At 37.8% G+C, this 19091-nt stretch overlaps 1 protein-coding gene across 1 annotated transcript in view; it reads right to left on the bottom strand.

The window, feature by feature from the left end:
* Positions 1-1717: 1717 nt before the first annotated feature.
* Positions 1718-19091, bottom strand: part of ST8SIA6 (ST8 alpha-N-acetyl-neuraminide alpha-2,8-sialyltransferase 6) — a 116912-nt gene continuing 99538 nt past the window's right edge. The window contains exons 5-8 of the mRNA XM_087420900.1: positions 11455-11599; positions 7116-7228; positions 4068-4160; positions 1718-2804 (exon numbers count right to left, since the gene is read on the bottom strand). Coding sequence (XP_087277026.1) covers positions 2336-2804; positions 4068-4160; positions 7116-7228; positions 11455-11599 — 820 coding nt within the window. The 3' untranslated portion in view covers positions 1718-2335. The remainder of the gene's footprint in view (positions 2805-4067; positions 4161-7115; positions 7229-11454; positions 11600-19091) is intronic.

The raw sequence follows: 19091 nt of genomic DNA, 5'->3' as shown, positions 1-19091 counted from the left end.
ATGCATATCATTAGACACTGCTCCTTGATCTCATACCATTTTGAATATTTCTGAAATCTGTGTCAGTGACATTGAAGATTCTGTTTTGACATTCTAAAGAAAATTTCCAAAGTTAAAATAAGAAGATATATGGGAAAACCTTAAGTAAGCTCTAAATGTCCTAATCATATGTAATTTTATTAAAATAACTTATAAAGTCTCCATATTGTATATTTAATGATTTATTTCAGTGTATTCTATTACTTTTACTCATCAATCATATATTTCCAATACCATCAAAAAGAAAAGTTTAAGTTTCTACTCACCAGAAAACATTTTGAGGGAAACATTTTTCTAACTATAAAATATTAGTGTTCTGATCTATTTTTAATAATCCATTGCTAGTCACATAATAGAGACATTACCAATACTGATAGCAGATTTTTAAAAACTAAGTAAATCCATTAGAAACAGTAGAAAACAGCCACTTATTCATCACCACAAAAAGAAAGATAAATGAATTAGACTTTCTGTAACTAAAAACATGTTTCTTTTGGAAAATATTTGTATGGCCTTTTAATCGATTTATGGAGCTAATAGGTTTCATTTGCTAGAGAAAAACAAATGAAAATCCGAACTAAGAATGGCATCACAGATGTCAACTACAATCAAATTTAAGATGCACTTTGTCAAAATAGTAGTTTACAGAAGTGTCCTTACAAGTGAACATTTAGGAAAACAATAATCCTGCTAAAGTAAGAATTCAGAATTATATTTGTAATTAATTCAGCATGCTGCCCAATCTGCTCTACCCCTATTTCTGCTCTTCTTGTGATGGTACAAAGACAAGGAGGAAAGTATGCATATAATTACTTATTTAAGTCAAATAATTTATTCAGTAGATGCAGGGATGAACCATATTAATGGGTACCATCAGAAACGTAAGGGAGTGGTGTGAAAATGCTAATATTCAATATCTACTCAACTTCATTTTAGATTGATGTTGAATTTATCAGTCTTATTTCTCATGTACACGTACACCTTTCCTTACGAGAATTAAGTTTTTGTGTGCTTTAATCCATACAGCTTTCCTATGAAATCAATCAGGTTGGTATTATTCCCATTTCTCAGATGCCCAAGCCACCACTCCCACATGCTATACCCTACCCTCATGCGGCAGTTTTTGGGGCAAAGACCATGATCTAACTTCAAATATCCTCATTCTGATGAATCAGAATCAAGGGGACAGCTCCTTCTGCTATCATAGTCCCTCAACCTAGAATCTTCTTCATTTGGTAAAACCTTACTCATCATCTAGGTTAATTCAGAAATCACCTCTTCTCTGAAACAGATCCCACTGAAATAGATTTGATTATTCCTGCCTCCATTCCTTATAGTACTTATTCATAACTTTTGTAATAACATTTATTGTACCATATCATAGTTGATGATATGCACATCCGTTTCCTTCTGCAGGACTTAGTCTTCTTTATGTCCCTTTCACAGAGCCTGTTACAGGGTCTGGCTTGAAGTAACTTTTCAATAATCAAAAAAGAAAAATAAATTGAATGAGTGACCCCATAGACAAGGCAACAGATAAGAAAAACTGGGTATTGTAACCATGCAGATCCTTGAAGCAGATCCCTTCAGTGGCAGAAGAAAAGGTTTAAGAGTGAGCCAGGAAGTTAATATAAACTATAAAGAGCAATTTAAAAATGTAGATAAAGGAGGAAAAGAATTGGAAATCCAACCAATGCGTGGTGTCATCGCAGCTGATACAAGTGAAGGTAATCAGAAGCAGGCACATTACCATACGAAAAGAAGGATTTCACTCCTGAATAACCAAGGGTTTCTTGTATAAGTACGTAATTTTCTTATATTTACTCTCTAAGATAGGAAGAAAGATGAGAAGGATATTATTGATAATAGAGAGGCCTGCCAGAGAAAGAACCCCAATAAATACTAGCAATTCACCATTCTCTCCAGAAAGGATCTCCAAGACAGCATCCCTTTATTGTCAGTCTGGTAAGGGTGGAAATGGCTGCTGTAAATATCAACAAGGAAATATTCGTTGAGTCCCTAACTCATGCCAAATACTTGGCCAAGAGTTTTCACAGATCATCACATTTTCCTAATAGGAGTTAGATATCATGGTCCCCATTTTACAGGGAGGAAAACTGAAGATCAGAATGACTGAATGAGTTGCTGAGGGTGCACACTTAGTGGGGAATTTTGTTCAAACCAAGTTTGGGGGCTCTTCCTAGTATACCCTACAAACACCTCTTTTAATGTTTGGAAACATTGTTACTCACCTACTGCATTAAATTAAAACGATTCCCATTTTAAGACACTTTGCTTAGGCTATTGCACATTTGCTAAATTGTAATTTGAGGATTCCTTTCAGGTGGAGTTGGAGAATTTGGCTGTATTCTTTGGGCATCTCATGGAAACCGCGTTTAGGTAAATTGTTGTCGTAGTAGTGATGGCTGACAGGTGTGTCCTCCACAGTTTTCGAGAAGGGCCAAAATCCATACAATTTCACGTTCTCACACAGTTCAACCGCCACGCTTGTGATCATCAGGCCAGAGGACAGGCGATACTCCATCACACCCTTAGTTCTCCAGAAAAGGGCAAGATTTCTCAGGTACTTGGGATGGAAAAATATCACCTTTTGTCTTGCTTTAAACTCTTTCAGTGTGTCGTACACTTTAAAAGAGGCACCAGTGTTGGCCCTGAAGGAAAACGCTGGCATAAGAAGGAATGCATCTCCATACGTTGCAATGTCCTCCAGAAATAATGCTTTCTTTTCCTTTAAGTTCCCGTATCTGCCGAATTTTTAAAAAATCATCATCATAACAGCAATAGTAATCAAAGTAGCAGTTTTTGTAACATGAGGTTGAATTTACCAGTGGCCAAAAAACTGAACCATTTCTATCACTGTATATGAAAGAGACAAACAGTGGATTCAGAGAAAACTCTGCAAGTACATATCATGTAAATATCAAGGGCTAGGCCTACATCGCTCTTTCTTGGTATATGGAGGCTTTCACTTCTACTTTCTTACAGAGCGATACCCTTACTGGACATATATTTCTTGTATTAATTTTATCTTCCAACTCAGTAATTTTTTTCTTAGTTTGGTTTCTGACGCAGAAACACCTTGTAAATTTATAATGATGAAAAGTTTTCTCAAACATAACACACTGTTAAAATATCTATACATTAAAAAAGATTAACTGAGCTGTACACTTGTGATTTGTGCACCTTTTATACATGTTGTTATAAAATAAAAGTTTCCTTTAGAAAACCTAAAATATCTATATGCATATATATAGACACACACAAACACACATATATTTTAAATGTCCTCCATGTATTGTGATAGCTCTATATGTTTGATTCAAATAGTACCTTAGTAAATAAATATACTTGTAAGTACAATTATGTGTGTTTAGAGAATAAGCCTTTGGGAGACAAGCACAATATTTTCTATTCTCTCAAGACAAACAAGAATTATTTGAGGGGTGTATTCTATTAATAACAATTATTAGTCACTTTTGATGAAAAAAAATGGGGTAAAACTACGTATAAGATTTTTAATAACCAACATTTTGTAGTAGTTACATTGCAAAAAATGAAATAAGGGGATTATTTCTTAGTAATAAAGTATCCAAAGTGAAAACTTGATTTTGCCAGGTTCTCCTAAAGCTTACTCTCTGAAGTTTCTAAACTACTAAGTTTATCAAGAAAGTGCTACCAAGAAAAAAAGAGTAATATAAAATTCCCAAAGAAAATTGAAAAAATTAACTTCACTATTTTTAAAAAGGATGAAGAGATAAATAAAATCTCATTTGATTAGCAACATTCAGCTTACGACATTAGAAGTACCATGGATCATATCTCTTATGAGCCACAATCTTGATGGAATGTCAAAAATTACAAATGTATTCTTACATATTTTCCCAAAAAGCCATTGCAGCTGTACTGCAAGTCAGTCTCAGCAACAAGATTAGTGCTCAGACTAATAAACATGTTAAACAGTGAAAAAAAAATATTCTTCAACAGTTATGTAACTTGGAAGTACTTACTTTAGTTTTATGATACTGGGATTTACAGTCACGAGATTGGTTTTACTGCCAACATCTTTACTAACATTTCCTGTGGTTGGGGGGAGGTTACACCTGAAATTTGGAAGGCAAACTGTTTTCAAAATACAACTTGTAAAAAAAGAAGTACACATCTTGTGTAAACACAAAACACAACTTGTAAAAAAAGAATCTACACATACACATACAATCATTGTCCTTCTATTGGAGAAAATAATGGCTATTAAGGGAGCCTCAGAATCCATCTAATTTCCATTTAAAACTATTTAATAAGTACTGAACTCTTACTTGGCATTTTAACATTGCTTAAAATATGAAAATTTGATAAATGCCTTCAATATTGATTAAGACTTTTATAAGTAACAAAACTAGAAATGACAATTACACCTTGCCTAATTTTTGAAGAGTTCACAATCCTTTTATTATAATTACCATTATTTATATTGATTATATTCCTACAGTGGTATGATCACCAATTTACAGATTTAAAAAAACTGAGGCATTGTGACTAAGGTTATAGAACTTGTCAGAAGCAAAGACTATATAAAAAAATCAAAATCTCCTGATTCCCATATGGATGGTTTTTCTACCAAATTATCCTGTTAATAAATAAAACCCTAATGTTCTTGTAATGATGTTTTCATACTGATGTTCTCATCCTCTTTTGAGTACTAATTTGTTTTTAAATTGGAAAACAAATTAAGAATTGTAATTTTGAGTAATTATATTCCTGTCACAAAAAAAAAGGAAAGTTGGTTATGACTCCCTAAGTATCATTTACAGAGTTTCAAGTAGACCATTTTTTTAAAGGTATACATACAAAGAGACCACCTCTGACTGCTTCCTAAGGAAGGATGTGTTCTGCGATATGGCTGAGGCTGAAGTATTCTATTCCACGCTCCATGAAACATACGAATAAATGAAACATGTACTTCTCTCATTAATAAAAAAGATACATCAGAAAATAATTAAATACAGCACCTTGGGAAAACTAAATATTAATTATAGATAATAGGGCACAGAAATGCCCTCATTAGTGGGGTGCCAGTAACAAATCTACTTTCTAGAACAGTCTCATACTCTTTTGAAGAATCAAAGGTGATTTCCAATAAAGTATCATAGGAAACTCCTAAAGGAAATCTTGGGTATTGTATACATACAGTAACATAGTAAAGCCACTCGTTGCCTATTCTTCCTCCTTACACACTTAACCGAGAGCTCCCAAACTTTTGAAATGAAAAAAAAATAATAATACGCAGTTTCCAGATTGTTTTTATTAACTCTGAATGTGTATAGCCAAAATAATACAGGCTTAAAATTAAATAAATTTTAATGACACTGACCATGACTACTAGCCCTCATTTTGCTTTCAGTTTGGAGGTTAACTTCAAAGGAAATTCTATATTCAGAAAAATACCTGGCATCAGCCAATGCAGAACCTAGAAATATATGCAAATATAAGTAGCTGTCGAGATTTTTCTTTTTTTTTAGTTTTTAAACCTAAACTTGTTGTATTTCCTGTATTTGCTATAAAGTAAAATGGATTTTTAATACTCAGCACAGATGTCTTAGAAATTTAGGTCTATAAAAAGTCTATTACAAGACAAATTATTTATCTTCGTTATGGCTTTTTCATACTGAGTACTTCAACAAAATGGCTAAATCATCCGGGTATTCGCCATTTTAACATTAATCGTGGGAACATGTTCAATAATTGTTGGACTGCCAGGTCTGTTGTTTTGTCATTACCGTCAGCATAAAATTTTAAAATGAGATAAAAGTGAGGGGGAGCTACTGATTCAAAATCGTGTTTCTTTTTCATTTGCTAATAAGGGCAGCATTAAATCGATAAGGATCAAAAGATCTCCTCTGATGGATGAAATCAGTGCTCCTAAAATGGGAAGAAATAGATTTCAACTTACTCTTTTTGCTGAGGAAGTTTTGCCCTGAGCGAACATTTGTGCCAATCTTCCTCTATTTTGTATGTGGGTCACTGCCACAGCATGGCTGATAAGTGGAGCAGGTCTGAGCCCAGGATTTGAACCCATGAACCTGGGCCACTGAAGCGAAACACATGGAACTTTAACCACTAGGCCCCGGGGCTGGCCCCTTGACTTACTTTTTGAAAAGGTGCATTTCAACTGAAATCGTCCTCAACAGGGATGAATTACCTTCCCATTACATTCTGAAAGTGGAGATGCCTTGTAGCTTGGCTTATTAGTATAAGCACACACAGAAACCCCTTTTGTTTCTGTTTTTGCAAGCTAGCTGGTATTGAGATATAAATGTTTTAAAAGACCAGAATTTAGAAGCTGCACAAATTTTTTTTTTTAAATTTCAAAACAGAGAACTAAATAAATGATGTTGCATGGCTGTACAATGCCTAGGTCAGCATTTTCCCAAGTATTATCCGAGAATAAAACTTTCTTGAGATGCTCTGTTTAAAAAAAAAAGAGATTTTGGGGCCAGCCTGGTGGTGTAGTGGTTAAGTTCACACACTCCGCCTTGGCAGCCTGGAGTTCTCGGGTTTGGATCCTGGGTGTGGACCTACGCACTGCTCATCGAGCCATACTGTGGTGGCGTCCCATATACAAAATGGAGGAAGATGGGCACAGATGTTAGCTCAGAGCCAATCTTCCTCAGCAAAAAAAAAAAAAAAGAAGAAGAAGAAGAAGAAGTTTTCAAGGTCAGGGGAACCTGGGAAATGTCGCTCTCTAGAGTCCTTCTCAAGGAGCTATGATATCCTTAATCCACTGAAAGCTCTGACAAGTCCTGCAGTGCAGACTCTCTTTCATCATGATTTCACCCAGAGTTTCTGAAAAGTGACCCTAGCACATTTTTATCCTTCTGGTATCAGCATTCTGAGGAACTCATGATCCATCTGACACTCCAGGAAGGCCTACCTAGATAATTTGTAGACTTCAGCAACACAGCTCAAAGGTCAAGATTTAGAGGGGGCGCCTTTACATTATCGCTTTAAAACAGCCGACTGGTCTTTGGTTGCAAAGACACCAACCTGACAGGCCTTACCTAAAAACGAAGTCGGATTCATCTATTTCAGCTCCACAGAGAGACTTATTCAGAATTCCCCCATTTCCGACCACCGCGCACTGATTGTAAGGGGACTCCGTAAAAGGCTGCGACTATCAGGAGAAAGTGAAAAACTATCATGAAATATCTTTAGTTTTAGAACCACAAACACCATCATCAGCTTAACTCAGGTAGCTGAATTTTTATACACACTAAGGAAAGAGGAACAAACAGAAGTAGCACAACACCACAACATGCTGATAAACTTATGATTTAGAATAAAAAACCCTGTAAAACTAAGTTGCAATTCTCTTGAGAGGAATATACATCCTATCATAAACAATATAATGTAATATTACAAAATAGAATATACTTGTATATAAAATGTAATAAAGTTTGCATCATGTAATTAAGTAAATAAAATGAGAATGGCAAAATCCCACGTTATGCCTTTCCAAAAAACAGGAACATTTTCAGCAAAAAAGAGAAAATGAAGCAATTAGAAAGTAGCACTAAATTGTCTATTCTTGGGCATAAAATTAATAGCTAATGTAGCGAAAGTTTCCTGTGCTTCTTAAATAGTTAGACCTCAGGCTTAGCGATGACAGGAGATTTATGCCTGCCATCTCTGCAAATGACCAGCCAGAGTGCTTCAGGAAGGTCTACCAGCTCTGTGCTGACATATTTCAAATTAATTTCCAAGGCCTGAATCTTTTATTTCCTCCAAGGACCCAACTTACCTACCCCACAAGATTTTCCACTTGCACCAAATCCTCCCCAGTCAGAAACATAACTTTTCAGTTCAACAGCGCACTTTTCCTTTGCTGGTCACTTTCCCTAAAGTAACGACGTGACCTTGACCAGAAGCAAGGGTGCCAGCTCATCCTCCATGGTGATGAGGTCCTGATTCACCTATTCTGTTTCTAGAATTTGAGTGTAAGTCCTCAAGGGCAGAGAGGGTGTTTATTACTTTTAATTTCCTCTCATCTTTCATCGCAAACCTAGCACGGTGCAATGTATGCAGTGACTTTTCAATAAGTGTTTACTGGCCCAGTGGCCGGCCCTGGTGCAGCCGCCAGCTTTGTGCTGGAGCCCACTTACACAAGTTCACGAGAGCTAACTGGTAAATACTCAAGAATTGTGTGACCTGGTTGTTAAGCCATAGGTAAATTAACATCGGCCACAGTGGGGGTATTTACACCACTGAAATCAGCAAATGCTACAAATCAGGGCACCCTCCTGCCCAAAGCCAGTTCACCAGCATCACTGGCAGCTCCCCAGGGCTGATGTGGTTCTGAGCAGCCCAACAGACCCCTGAATCGCCATCACTGCCATGTGTTCCTGATGCGGGATCTGGGAGAGGCCAAACAATCAGAGAGAACTCTGTTTCAGCACTGCTAGGTTTTGTCTTTAAAAATTCAAAATTATAGGGGCTGGCCCAGTGGCGTAGTGGTTAAGTTCGTGCACCCCACTTCTGGCGGCCCGGGGTTTGCGGGTTCAGATCCCGGGCGCGGACATATGCACTGCTCATCAAGCCACACTGTGGCAGGCATCCCACATAAAGTAGAGGAAGATGGGCACGGATGTTAGCCCAGGGCCAATCTTCCTCAGCAAAAAAAGAGGAGGATTGGCAACAGCTGTTAGCTCAGGGCTAATCTTCCTCACACACACACACACACACAAAATTAAAAATCACATTGTGCTTGTTATGGGAGAGGCACTGTTCCAAGGACACAACTTATTAAAGCATTTAATCTGCATAACAACCTTATGAGTGTTTTACAGATAAGAAAATGGAGGCACGGATTTAAGTAACGGCTAGAAAATGGCAGATTCAAACTCTGGCACTTTGCTCCAGACTGCATGCTCTTAACCATTACACACACATCACACACCTTCTCACATTCAATGACAGGATGTTAACTTAAGTATGAGCCTTATTTCTCCTTATAGCCGCAGTGCCTAGCGGCATCGTGCTTGGCTCTTAAATGAACGGTTCCTGGAGACCTCAGGCTATTTCGAGTCACTAAACATCTAGCTCAAGATATCTTCGGACTGTGTTTACTGTAAATTCTGTTTATACTCTTCAGATGGTGTTTACCACAATAAATTCTGAATTTCATAGACAGAGTAGGAACGCAAATACACTCTTTATGGTCCAATAGAAAAGATTACTGTGGGAAACATATCTTCAATAAAGCACTCAAAATAATGAATGTTTTTCTCTGGTTTCTTGGTCAACTGGGGGCAAACATCCATATGCTTTGGGATCTCATGTTCAGTAAGAATTTAAAGAAATTACAAACTTCATCATTCCCTAAGATAAACCTCTGAAGAAAATGCAAATTTGAACGACTCAGCTGTCTGCCTGTTGCTCACTCTGGTTGAAAACCAACTTTGTTGTTTTCCTTTTCGAGCAGAATGCTGGGTGCCCCGCAGTTCTCCGGGGCTGAGCACCACAGAACAGAGCAGGACAGAGCGGGGTGGGGGTGTAAGAAGCAAGGCTGAGAAAAAGGTCAGCCTCCCTGGGAGCCACATCCATGGAAAGGGAATGTCTAAGCAACACAGAAAAGTGACCTCGCTTTGCAATTGTTACTGTCCTGACTTCAGAATTTCCTCCACGGAATATTTCAAAACCAGTATAAATCTGGAAAACGGATACTGTTGTTAATTGCATACAGAATTATCAAGCCTATGTCGTTATTCTTTTCAAGGTGCCAATTAGAGGCCAAATACCTGCTCCTCCTCTGTTCTGGTCAAGGAACACACTAACAAAAATTGCATGGGTAAAAGAGTTGCTCATTGTGGAACTCTCCACGGCTTTCCCTGACAGGGAATATAGTTATTCTTTAGTTATTATCTTTTCAATTATTGGTCATTTCAATGTACCATGAGGACATTTTTAGAATGCTTTATGAGTTATTGTTTTGTCCTGCTTTTTTTTTTTTTTAATTTATTTTTTTCCCCCAAAGCCCCAGTAGATAGTTGTATGTCATAGCTGCACGTCCTTCTAGCTGCTGCACGTGGGACGCGGCCCTAGCATGGCCAGAGAAGTGGTGCGTTGGTGCGCGCCCGGGATCCGAACCCGGGCCGCCAGCAGTGGAGCACGCTCACCCAACCGCTAAGCCACAGGGCTGGCCCATTGTCCCTCTTTTCTTCCAGAAAATTTACAATATTTTTTCTCCCTCATTTTCTATTATTTCTCATTCATTCCTAGCAAATTATTCTTCCTTTGAATTGTAATATATAAAAAAAAATGTTGGAACAACTTACAAGGCCAACAATAACTTAGTTGAAAGAAGTCAAAGGCCCAACAAAAGGAAATTAATTGTAAGAATCCAGTACTTGACCGTTGGTAAACTGCTATACAAAGTGATCCCATTTTTGACCATATTGACTTGGTCTAATTGCTGTTTTTTTTTTTTTTTTTGGTGAGGAAGATTAGCCCTGAGCTAACATCGTTGCCAATCATCCTCCATTTTGTATGTGGGACGTTGCCTCAGCATGGCTTGATGAGCAGTGTGCAGGTACGCGCCTGGGATCTGAACCTGTGAACCCCAGGCCACCAGGCTGATGAAGTAGGGTGTGCAAACTTAACCACTACGCCACCTGGCCAGCTCTGGTCTAATTGTTTTTAATCAAATCGTGAAAAGATTCCTGAGAATCTTTTCTATATACTCTAAGGAATATATTTTATGGGATGTTCTTCATAACAAAAATATCCCCCGAGTTTGGATTTACGTTAAAGGTTAAGTTTCTTCTTTTAATGATACTGCATCATTACTCATTAGTTTATTTAAAAATACGTAATGAGTGCAATATGTGTACTGGGGAATGTTCCAGGAGCTTGGGATACATCAACAAACACAGCAGACAAAAATTCTTGTGTTATAGAGATTATGTTGATCGACCATGAATTCTCACCTATTTACTTCCCAAAGATGAGCCACATAAACCCACAGCTCATTGTGAAGAAATTGATTTAGTCACCAAAACTGACAACTGAAAGAATCTTATTCCAGGTGAAAAATGGTCATCTCCCCAGGCCCCAGTAATTACCATGCAGAACGCCCAAGTACCTCATCTCATTCAAGGATGAGTCATGAAGTTCAAGGACTGGGAGAGCTTATCATTTAAGATATAAATACCATTCCCTGCAGAGCCACCCTGCATTCAAAATTGCCTTTTTAAAATAGACCTCAATACATATCTTATACAACAAAACAGAGTACGGTATTTTAATGAATGATCTCCTCCATTATTATACCTTATAACTTAAAGTGAGAGAAAATTCACCTAGAATGGTGACACAAATGAACCACAACAAATCTTTACTCACCACTGGAAACATATTAAAAATGTTCTCTCTAATTAGGATTTCGTTTTTACTTTCCACCTCATAACTCATGTTAGTCCCAACTGGCGTGTTATTTTGAGAAACAATGAAGTTTTGAACAGCATCACAACAGGAAGCAAGTTTGGCTCTGCAAAGGATAAGAATAAAAGGGAGCCAAGGAATAAGATTAAGAAACCAAAAGTAGAGACTACAATGGAAAATGCAAAAGAGGATTTTGCCATATTGACTTTCAGAAAGAAGATAAATCATTCACAAAGATGATATGTTTATCTCATTCCATTCTGACTGGCCCTGGGTGGGGCAAGGTGACCTGGTAGGGTAAAATAGCAAAAAATATTAAACATACTTATTCGCAGGTACGGACTCTCTTACCAACAGAAATACTCGTTAACACAATGGTTTGAAATATAAAAACTTCCTTCTAATGATAATGTTATAACATTAAAGAGAAAAATGACAGAATACATTATAATTATTATATAATAAAGTACAGAAACTAAATTAAGAATAGTTATAATCAACAAAGAAATATGTAATTATTTATTATGAGAAAATCCAATGAAAAGTAGAATTATTCAATACAGTGATTTTTCTTATCTTGATTGAGATATAATTCATAAATAAAAATTGTTTATATTTAAGGTGTTAAACTTCATGTTTTGGTATGCATATACATTGTGAAATAATCACCACAATCAAGCTAATTAATATATCCATCACCTCACATGGTTATTATTATTTTCTTTTTCTTTAACTTTTTTTGGAGGTGAGACCACTTAAGATCTCTTAGCAAATTTCAAGTATACAATACAGTATTGCTAACTGTAGTTGCATTGCTGTACATTAACACAGTGAAATTTTTTTTTATTGAATACAATGAATTTTTAAATGAAGCAAATTTAAATTTGCCATTCCTTATAGAGAGCCCAGAAAAATGTAATTTAGTACCAAGCTATATTTCGAAACTATTACTGTAGAGTGAAATGTTATCATTAGAACGCAGACCCAGGAAGGTCCTTCCAGGGATCGTCTGCGTGGACCCCCACCCTCTGCCAGCGGAATCTAGAACCACTCAGAATTTATATTCTGTTTATGTGATTCTCCAGGGATGTGGATTCCATAACATCTCTTGATAATTATTCCAGAGTTTAATCAACTTTGAAGTCAAGAGATTCTTCCATTTGTACAACTGGACTATCTCTTAACTTAAATCCATTCCCCTTGTTAGCTTTGGTAGAATTTCCTCATAAAAACTCTCCACGTAATTGAAAACGGTAATCACGCAAAAATTGAACCTTCTCAATCTTGAAGAGTTTATAGAATTTCCTCTTTTCTTTTCTCATATTTTCCTCCTAGGACCAGTTTTTCATTATTTTGGTCATTTTGTTCCTCTTTAAACACCTGCTTATTTCTTCATATTAGTTAAAAATATATATCAAAGCTGGATGCAATCAGAGCACCGGAGACAGTGGAGATTCAGCCACCAGAGCTGACTGTGGTCAATGCTGACACCCTACATTCATAACTGGCCCTTCCTCGTTCCACACTTTTTTACTGGTTTTTGGTCCTGAAGGGTGTACTTCTGTACACGTTCCTACTGAATTTTGTCCTTTTGAAAAAAATACAATGCTGTAATCTGTTAACGGTCATTTTGAATTATATCCCAGTCTTCCTGAGTTCCAATAATTTTCAGGGTATGAAAAGTCAGCTCTGCGATATTATTTGTACCCCAAAGTCAAGACTTGCAAGAACACTTCTTATAAGTTGACTTACCTCACTAAAATAGTGCACTCTTCCTATCTGAATTCTATCACCTGCTTATTACCCCTAGCATTTCTAAAAGATAGTTCACGGAGATGAACACAACAAAAAATTGAAAATGAAATGATGTGTAGTCAAAAACATGATACTAAGTAGTTTTTAATTATAAATTTAATTTCATAACAATTCATGTGACACATTGCAAACTCAGAAATCCTTATGTGTTTATAATTTTAAACTTCTCTTTTACGCAGCATTTTGAGAAAGGTAATGTAATGAAATCTCATTTACCTTTGAAAGCAACTTAATTTCCTGAAGGATATTCAGTGCTTAAAAGAATACTGCATCACCAAAAAACACTAACCAGAGTACCCTTTGCATTTATCCATATTAATAGATTTTTTCTGAAATTATATTTTTAACACTATATTATAAAATTTTCAAACCTACAGGAAAGTTGAAAGACTTGGACAATGAGCATTTGAATAACCACCAGCTAGACTCTACAATTAACTTTTTACTATATTTGCCTTATCGTGTATTTATCCATCAATCCATTGTTATTGTAGTTATTGCAATTCAAATTACAGATATTAGTACACTTCACCCCTAAACACTTCAGCATGTATATCATTATTTTGGGTAAAATTTAGGTACAATAAAATCATAAGTGCATTCGATGAGTTTTGACAAATGCACACACCTCTGTAACCCAATCCCCTATCAAGATATAGAATATTACCAACCTCCCCAGACAATTCTCTCATAGCCCTTCTCAGGCTATCTCCAGCCTTCCTTCATCTTGAGGCAACCATTTTGTGATTATTTTTTACCAAAGATTAGTTTTGCCTGTTCTAGAATCTATATAAACAGAATCGTAGAGTACGCATGCTTTCGTGTAAGACTTCTTTCTCCTGGCATAAATGTTTTTGCAATTCATGTATGTTGCTCTGTGTATCAGTAGTTTGTTCCTTTTTATTGCTGGAGTAGTATTTTAGAGTTAGTTTAGCCATCCCCCTTGCACTTTTAAAAAAATCACTATCAAAAATCAATCTTAAACATTTAATCACTCATAATAACCTCCCAGGAAAAATATCAGAGTAATTATCCAAAATGTCATTTCTGAAGCCCACCTTGGGGCTTGACTAACGGGACATTTTAAGCCTTTATATTCAGTGGAAGGATTATAAATTTATGCTCTTTGTCACCTCCCAGCTCATCCATGTAGTAGAGACTCCTATAATAGCCAGTGTTGGTATAAAGCTGAGCTGCTTATAATAAACAAAACAAAATGGAATTTTATCTCTATTATTCTATTTCCCATCATCCCTAAAAAGAGTCAATTCTGATCCTTGATGACTCTAAAGTCCGCTAGATATGTTCACAGTAATGGACATGGAAATTTTCCCCTTCTTGTGTAAAAACAGTGGGCGACGTCAAGAAATGAAGGCCTCTGGCGGTATTAACTAGAAGGGATGGTTGATTTTATGTGTCAACTTGACCGGGCCAAATCAACCTCAGATAGCTAGTAAAACATTATTTCTGGGTGTGTCTGTGAGGGTGTTACCAGAAGAGATTAATATTCAAATCAGTAGACTAAGTAAAGAAGATAGCCCTCACCAAAGCAGGTGGGCATCATCCAATCCACTGAGGGCCTGAATAGAACAAAAGGTGGTGGAGGGCAAATTTGCTCTCTGTTCAGCTGGGATATCCACCTTTTCCTGCCGTCAGACATCGGTGCTCCCGGTTCTCAGGCCTTCAGATTCAGACCAAGGCTTACACCATCGGCCCCTTAGTGCTTGTGCCTTCAAACTCGGGCTGGAACTTACGTCATTGGTTTCTCTGGTTCTCAGGCTGTCAGGTTTGGACTGGAACTAAACCAGCAGCTTTCTTGGGTCTCCAGATTACAGATGGTAGATAATGGAATTTCTCAGCCTCCATAATTGCATAAACCAATCTTACAAAATATATCTCCTTCTATATATCTATACATATCCTATTCATTCTGTTTCTCTAGAAAACCCTAATACAGATATTGGTACCAAGAAGTGGGGGTGCTGCTGTAACAAATACCTAAAAATGTGAAAGAGGCTTTGGAACTGGGTGATGAGTAGAAACTGAAAGAAGTTTTAGGTGCATGATAGAAAACGCCTAGATTGCCGTGAACAGTATTTTAAAGGTGACTCTGGTAAGAAGAGAGGAGAGCAGCAGAGAAAACTTCCATCTTTTTAGAGAATACCTTTGTAATCATGAACAGAATACTGATAGATGTATGGTTGGTAAAAGCCATTCTGATGGGGTCTCAGACGGAAATGAGGAACATTTTATCGGACAAGGAAGAAAAGGCAATCCTTGTTATAAAATGGCAAAGAACTTGGCTGAATTGTGTTAGAATTCTAGTGTTCTGTGGAAGGTAGAACTTGTGAGCAATGAAATTGGATATTTAATTGAGGAGATTTCTAAGCAAAATGTTGAAGGAGAGGCTTGGTTCTTCCTGACTGCTTATAGTAAAATGCAAGAAGAGAGAAATGCTTTAAGACAGAATTATTAATAAAAACGGAAGCAGAATTTAAAGATTTGGAACATTCTCTGCATATCCATATCACAAAAAATGAGAAAGTGTGCTCAGGAGAGAACACTAAGGGTGTGGCCAAGCATCCATTTGGCAAAGAGATTAGTGTGGGTGTGAACCACAGATTTAACCAGCCATCCAGCAGGAAAACTGCCAGTTTGAACTGAAGAGGAAGAAGATGGGAAGGAAGGAAGGAGGCTGGTGGACTTCTTGGATTCTACAGGATGGAATCATAGGGCTATTTGGCTGCAAACATGCACTGTTCTTCAAGGGAAGGGAAGAATGACCCCAAAGGTGATTCAGAGATCATCAGGGCTGCCTCCTCGATTTCAAAAGGGGGGACCTGCTTTCAACAGGCCAGACAGCCTCTGCCCAAAGCCATGGGGGTAGGGTGCCTGGTCAAGTCCTGGGGGCACGACTCCTGCCCAGCAGAGCTGCAGGGGCAGGACCACCACCACAGCGGGTTGAGAAGGTGGGACTGTCACCCCAGTGGGCCTGGAGGGTACAATATTGAGCCAAAAAGGATTATTTTGAGCCTTGAGATCTCATGAAGTTTGCTAAGTTTTAGACTTGCCTGGGACCCATCACTGCTTCCTTCTTTCCTATTTCTCTCTTTTAGAACGGGAATGTCTATCCTATGTCTGTCCCACCATTGTATTCGGGAAGCACATAACTTGCTTGGTTTCACAAGTTCACAGCTGGAGAGGAATTTGCCTCAGGATGAATAGTACCTCAAGTCTCAGAGTCTCACCATATCTGATTTAGACGATATTTACTTTAGACTGTAGAGTTAATGCTGGAATGAGTTAAGGCTTTTGGGGTTGTTGGGACAGATGAATGTATTTTGCATGTGAGAAGGATGTGAATTTTGGGGGGCTAGGGGTGGAATGTTATGGACTAAATATTTGTGTCCTCCCAAAATTCGTATGTTGACACCCTACCCCCCTACATGATGGTATTTTGGGAAAAGATCAGGGTTAGATGAGGTCACGAGGGTGGAGCCCTCAGGAATGGGATTAGTGTTATTATAAGAGTTGGGAGAGAGCTTGCTTCCTCTCTCTGTTCTCCGTCCTCATGTGAAGATACAACCAGAAGTTAGCAGTCTACAACCCAGAGGAGGGCTCTCACCAGAATTTAACCATGATGGTACCCTGATATCCAGTTTCCAGCCTCCAGAACTGCGAGAAATAAATGTCTGTTTATAAGCCATCCAGTCTATGGTACTTTATTATAGCAGCCTGAACGGACTAACATGCTAGAAAACATGCTGTTCCTGTGAGACCTAAATTGTCTGTAATGTGTAGTTTCACATTCCACGATAGTAAATGTCCAACCAGATCAGCATGCACAAACCTCACACTTGTAAAGCACTGCACACTTTCCAGAGCATTTTCATACCCATTACCTCATCTGATTCCCACCACAACCAGGAAGATAGAAATTCCCATTTTAGAGACAAGAGAGGTTAAGTGACATGATCAAGGCACACAGCTTGTAATGACTCCAGCCTGTGTCTTTTCACACTCAATTCTCTGCAGTTTACACTGGAGTATGTTGTAACTGGGGGTTAATGCTCTCATGTGAGCTTCTTCCTTCAGGATGCTGTCCATAAGGGCACCACAACAACATAGTGCTTCCCAAAAGGATGCTCGAAGCATCTTGCTGAAAACTTGCCCAGACACAACTCAAAGGCTGCCATACAATTTACACATAAATGTTTCAAACTCTTCGTAACTGAGACATTTGAGGCTCTCATTTTACATGGAGGAAGTACAGGGTCCCCCGTGGGATCCAGGTTACCAAGTGGTCGTGTCTATGTGCCCAGTACTAAACTGAAAAGAAACCCTTGGCTTGATGATGATCTAACCTTTGCTGTTTCACACATTCAGCAACTTCCTTTATATAATCCAATTTCAAAAGGAGAACACACATCCCTCCACCCTCAGGAAATAACGAGGGCTCTCTGTACTGCATGGAGTTCCAAAATGCAAAAGAGTTCACATACTTTCAAAAGTGCTTAACTTCCAAGAAGTAGGTTGGTCCTGGGAGAATCTGGCTTAGTACTTTTAGCCTTGATCCATAAAGACAGAACTTGAAAATGTGCAAACTCATCTTGGCGTCACAGTTGGTTTAACAGATATATTTTTGAGAAGGGATTTTTGTTAAGATTGTGGAAATGCCTTTCTCTTTAACTGTAGGCACTGAGTGTTTCCTTTGCTTTTACTTTTTTCCTTTTTGTTTTTGATTCATTTCAAGTCTCAGGTCAAAAATCTTTTTCAGTTCTAAACGGGATGCTTCCTGGATTTCCATGAAATGTTAATGACCGCTTAAGGCTTACAGTGTGCAAGACACTATAGGACACTGAATACTAATGACCTCCCTGCCCCAGCCCAAGCTCACAGGCATCTCTCCTGTTTATCAAACTCTCTAAGACTCTCTAATGAGATGTGGGGCAGTCAGAGTGAAGCAGAGGCTACAGGCACTTTCTAAGTATTAATCAAGAGCTAGCTTTTTTGGCATCCATTCTCCAAGATTCTAATGAGGGTCCTAGGAAAAGGAGTTTTAAAATATAAGTACCTTCAGAAATTCAAGGCACTTATTTGCTATCCTAATCATTCTAAAACAGTCTTATTTCTTTTTCTTCACCAAAACCACAGCATGCTTAGGCCAAGCCATACATCAACTGCCTCCCTCCGATTGAGGCCCCTGGTCTTTCTTCTGTCCCTACTTTATGCTATATAAGTCATTGATTGACTAATAATAACAATATCAAATATTTAGTGCATTCGTAAGATGTGTTAAAACTTTACATATATTAGTTCATTTAAGCCCTACAATGACCCTACAAAATAGGTACAGTTAACACTCATTTTATAGTTGAGGACAACTCAGGTCTATAAAAGTTAAGTAGGTCACGTATCACATATTCATTCATTCATTCATATTTATTTAGCACCTAAGTAGGCGTTGAGCACTGTGAAAAATGCTGTCTACACACTGGTGAATAAAATAAGCATTGTCTCTGGCTTTAGGGTGTTTATGATCTAGTAAGGAAGAAAATAAAAAAGATACCTTCCAATAGGAAGGGTAGCGGAATACATCCTCTCACCCAAAATGTGCTGATTTGGTACACTGATTATTTTGAGCTGTGGGCACTTGAAAAACAGCAAATGCAAGGAGAGGTTTTCTCTGAACTCCCCTTCTCTGCCTAAAGACAGATCCTCCAAAAGGAGCTCAACTGTCACAGACCCCCTGCTGGGCAGTTTCATCAAGAAGGAAGATGAAG

The sequence above is a fragment of the Ceratotherium simum genome, chromosome 32 (assembly GCF_057802395.1).
Source record: "Ceratotherium simum simum isolate JZ-2026a chromosome 32, ASM5780239v1, whole genome shotgun sequence".
In the NCBI taxonomy this organism is placed as follows: Eukaryota; Metazoa; Chordata; class Mammalia; order Perissodactyla; family Rhinocerotidae; genus Ceratotherium; species Ceratotherium simum.
This window is presented reverse-complemented; position numbering and strand designations above follow the sequence as displayed.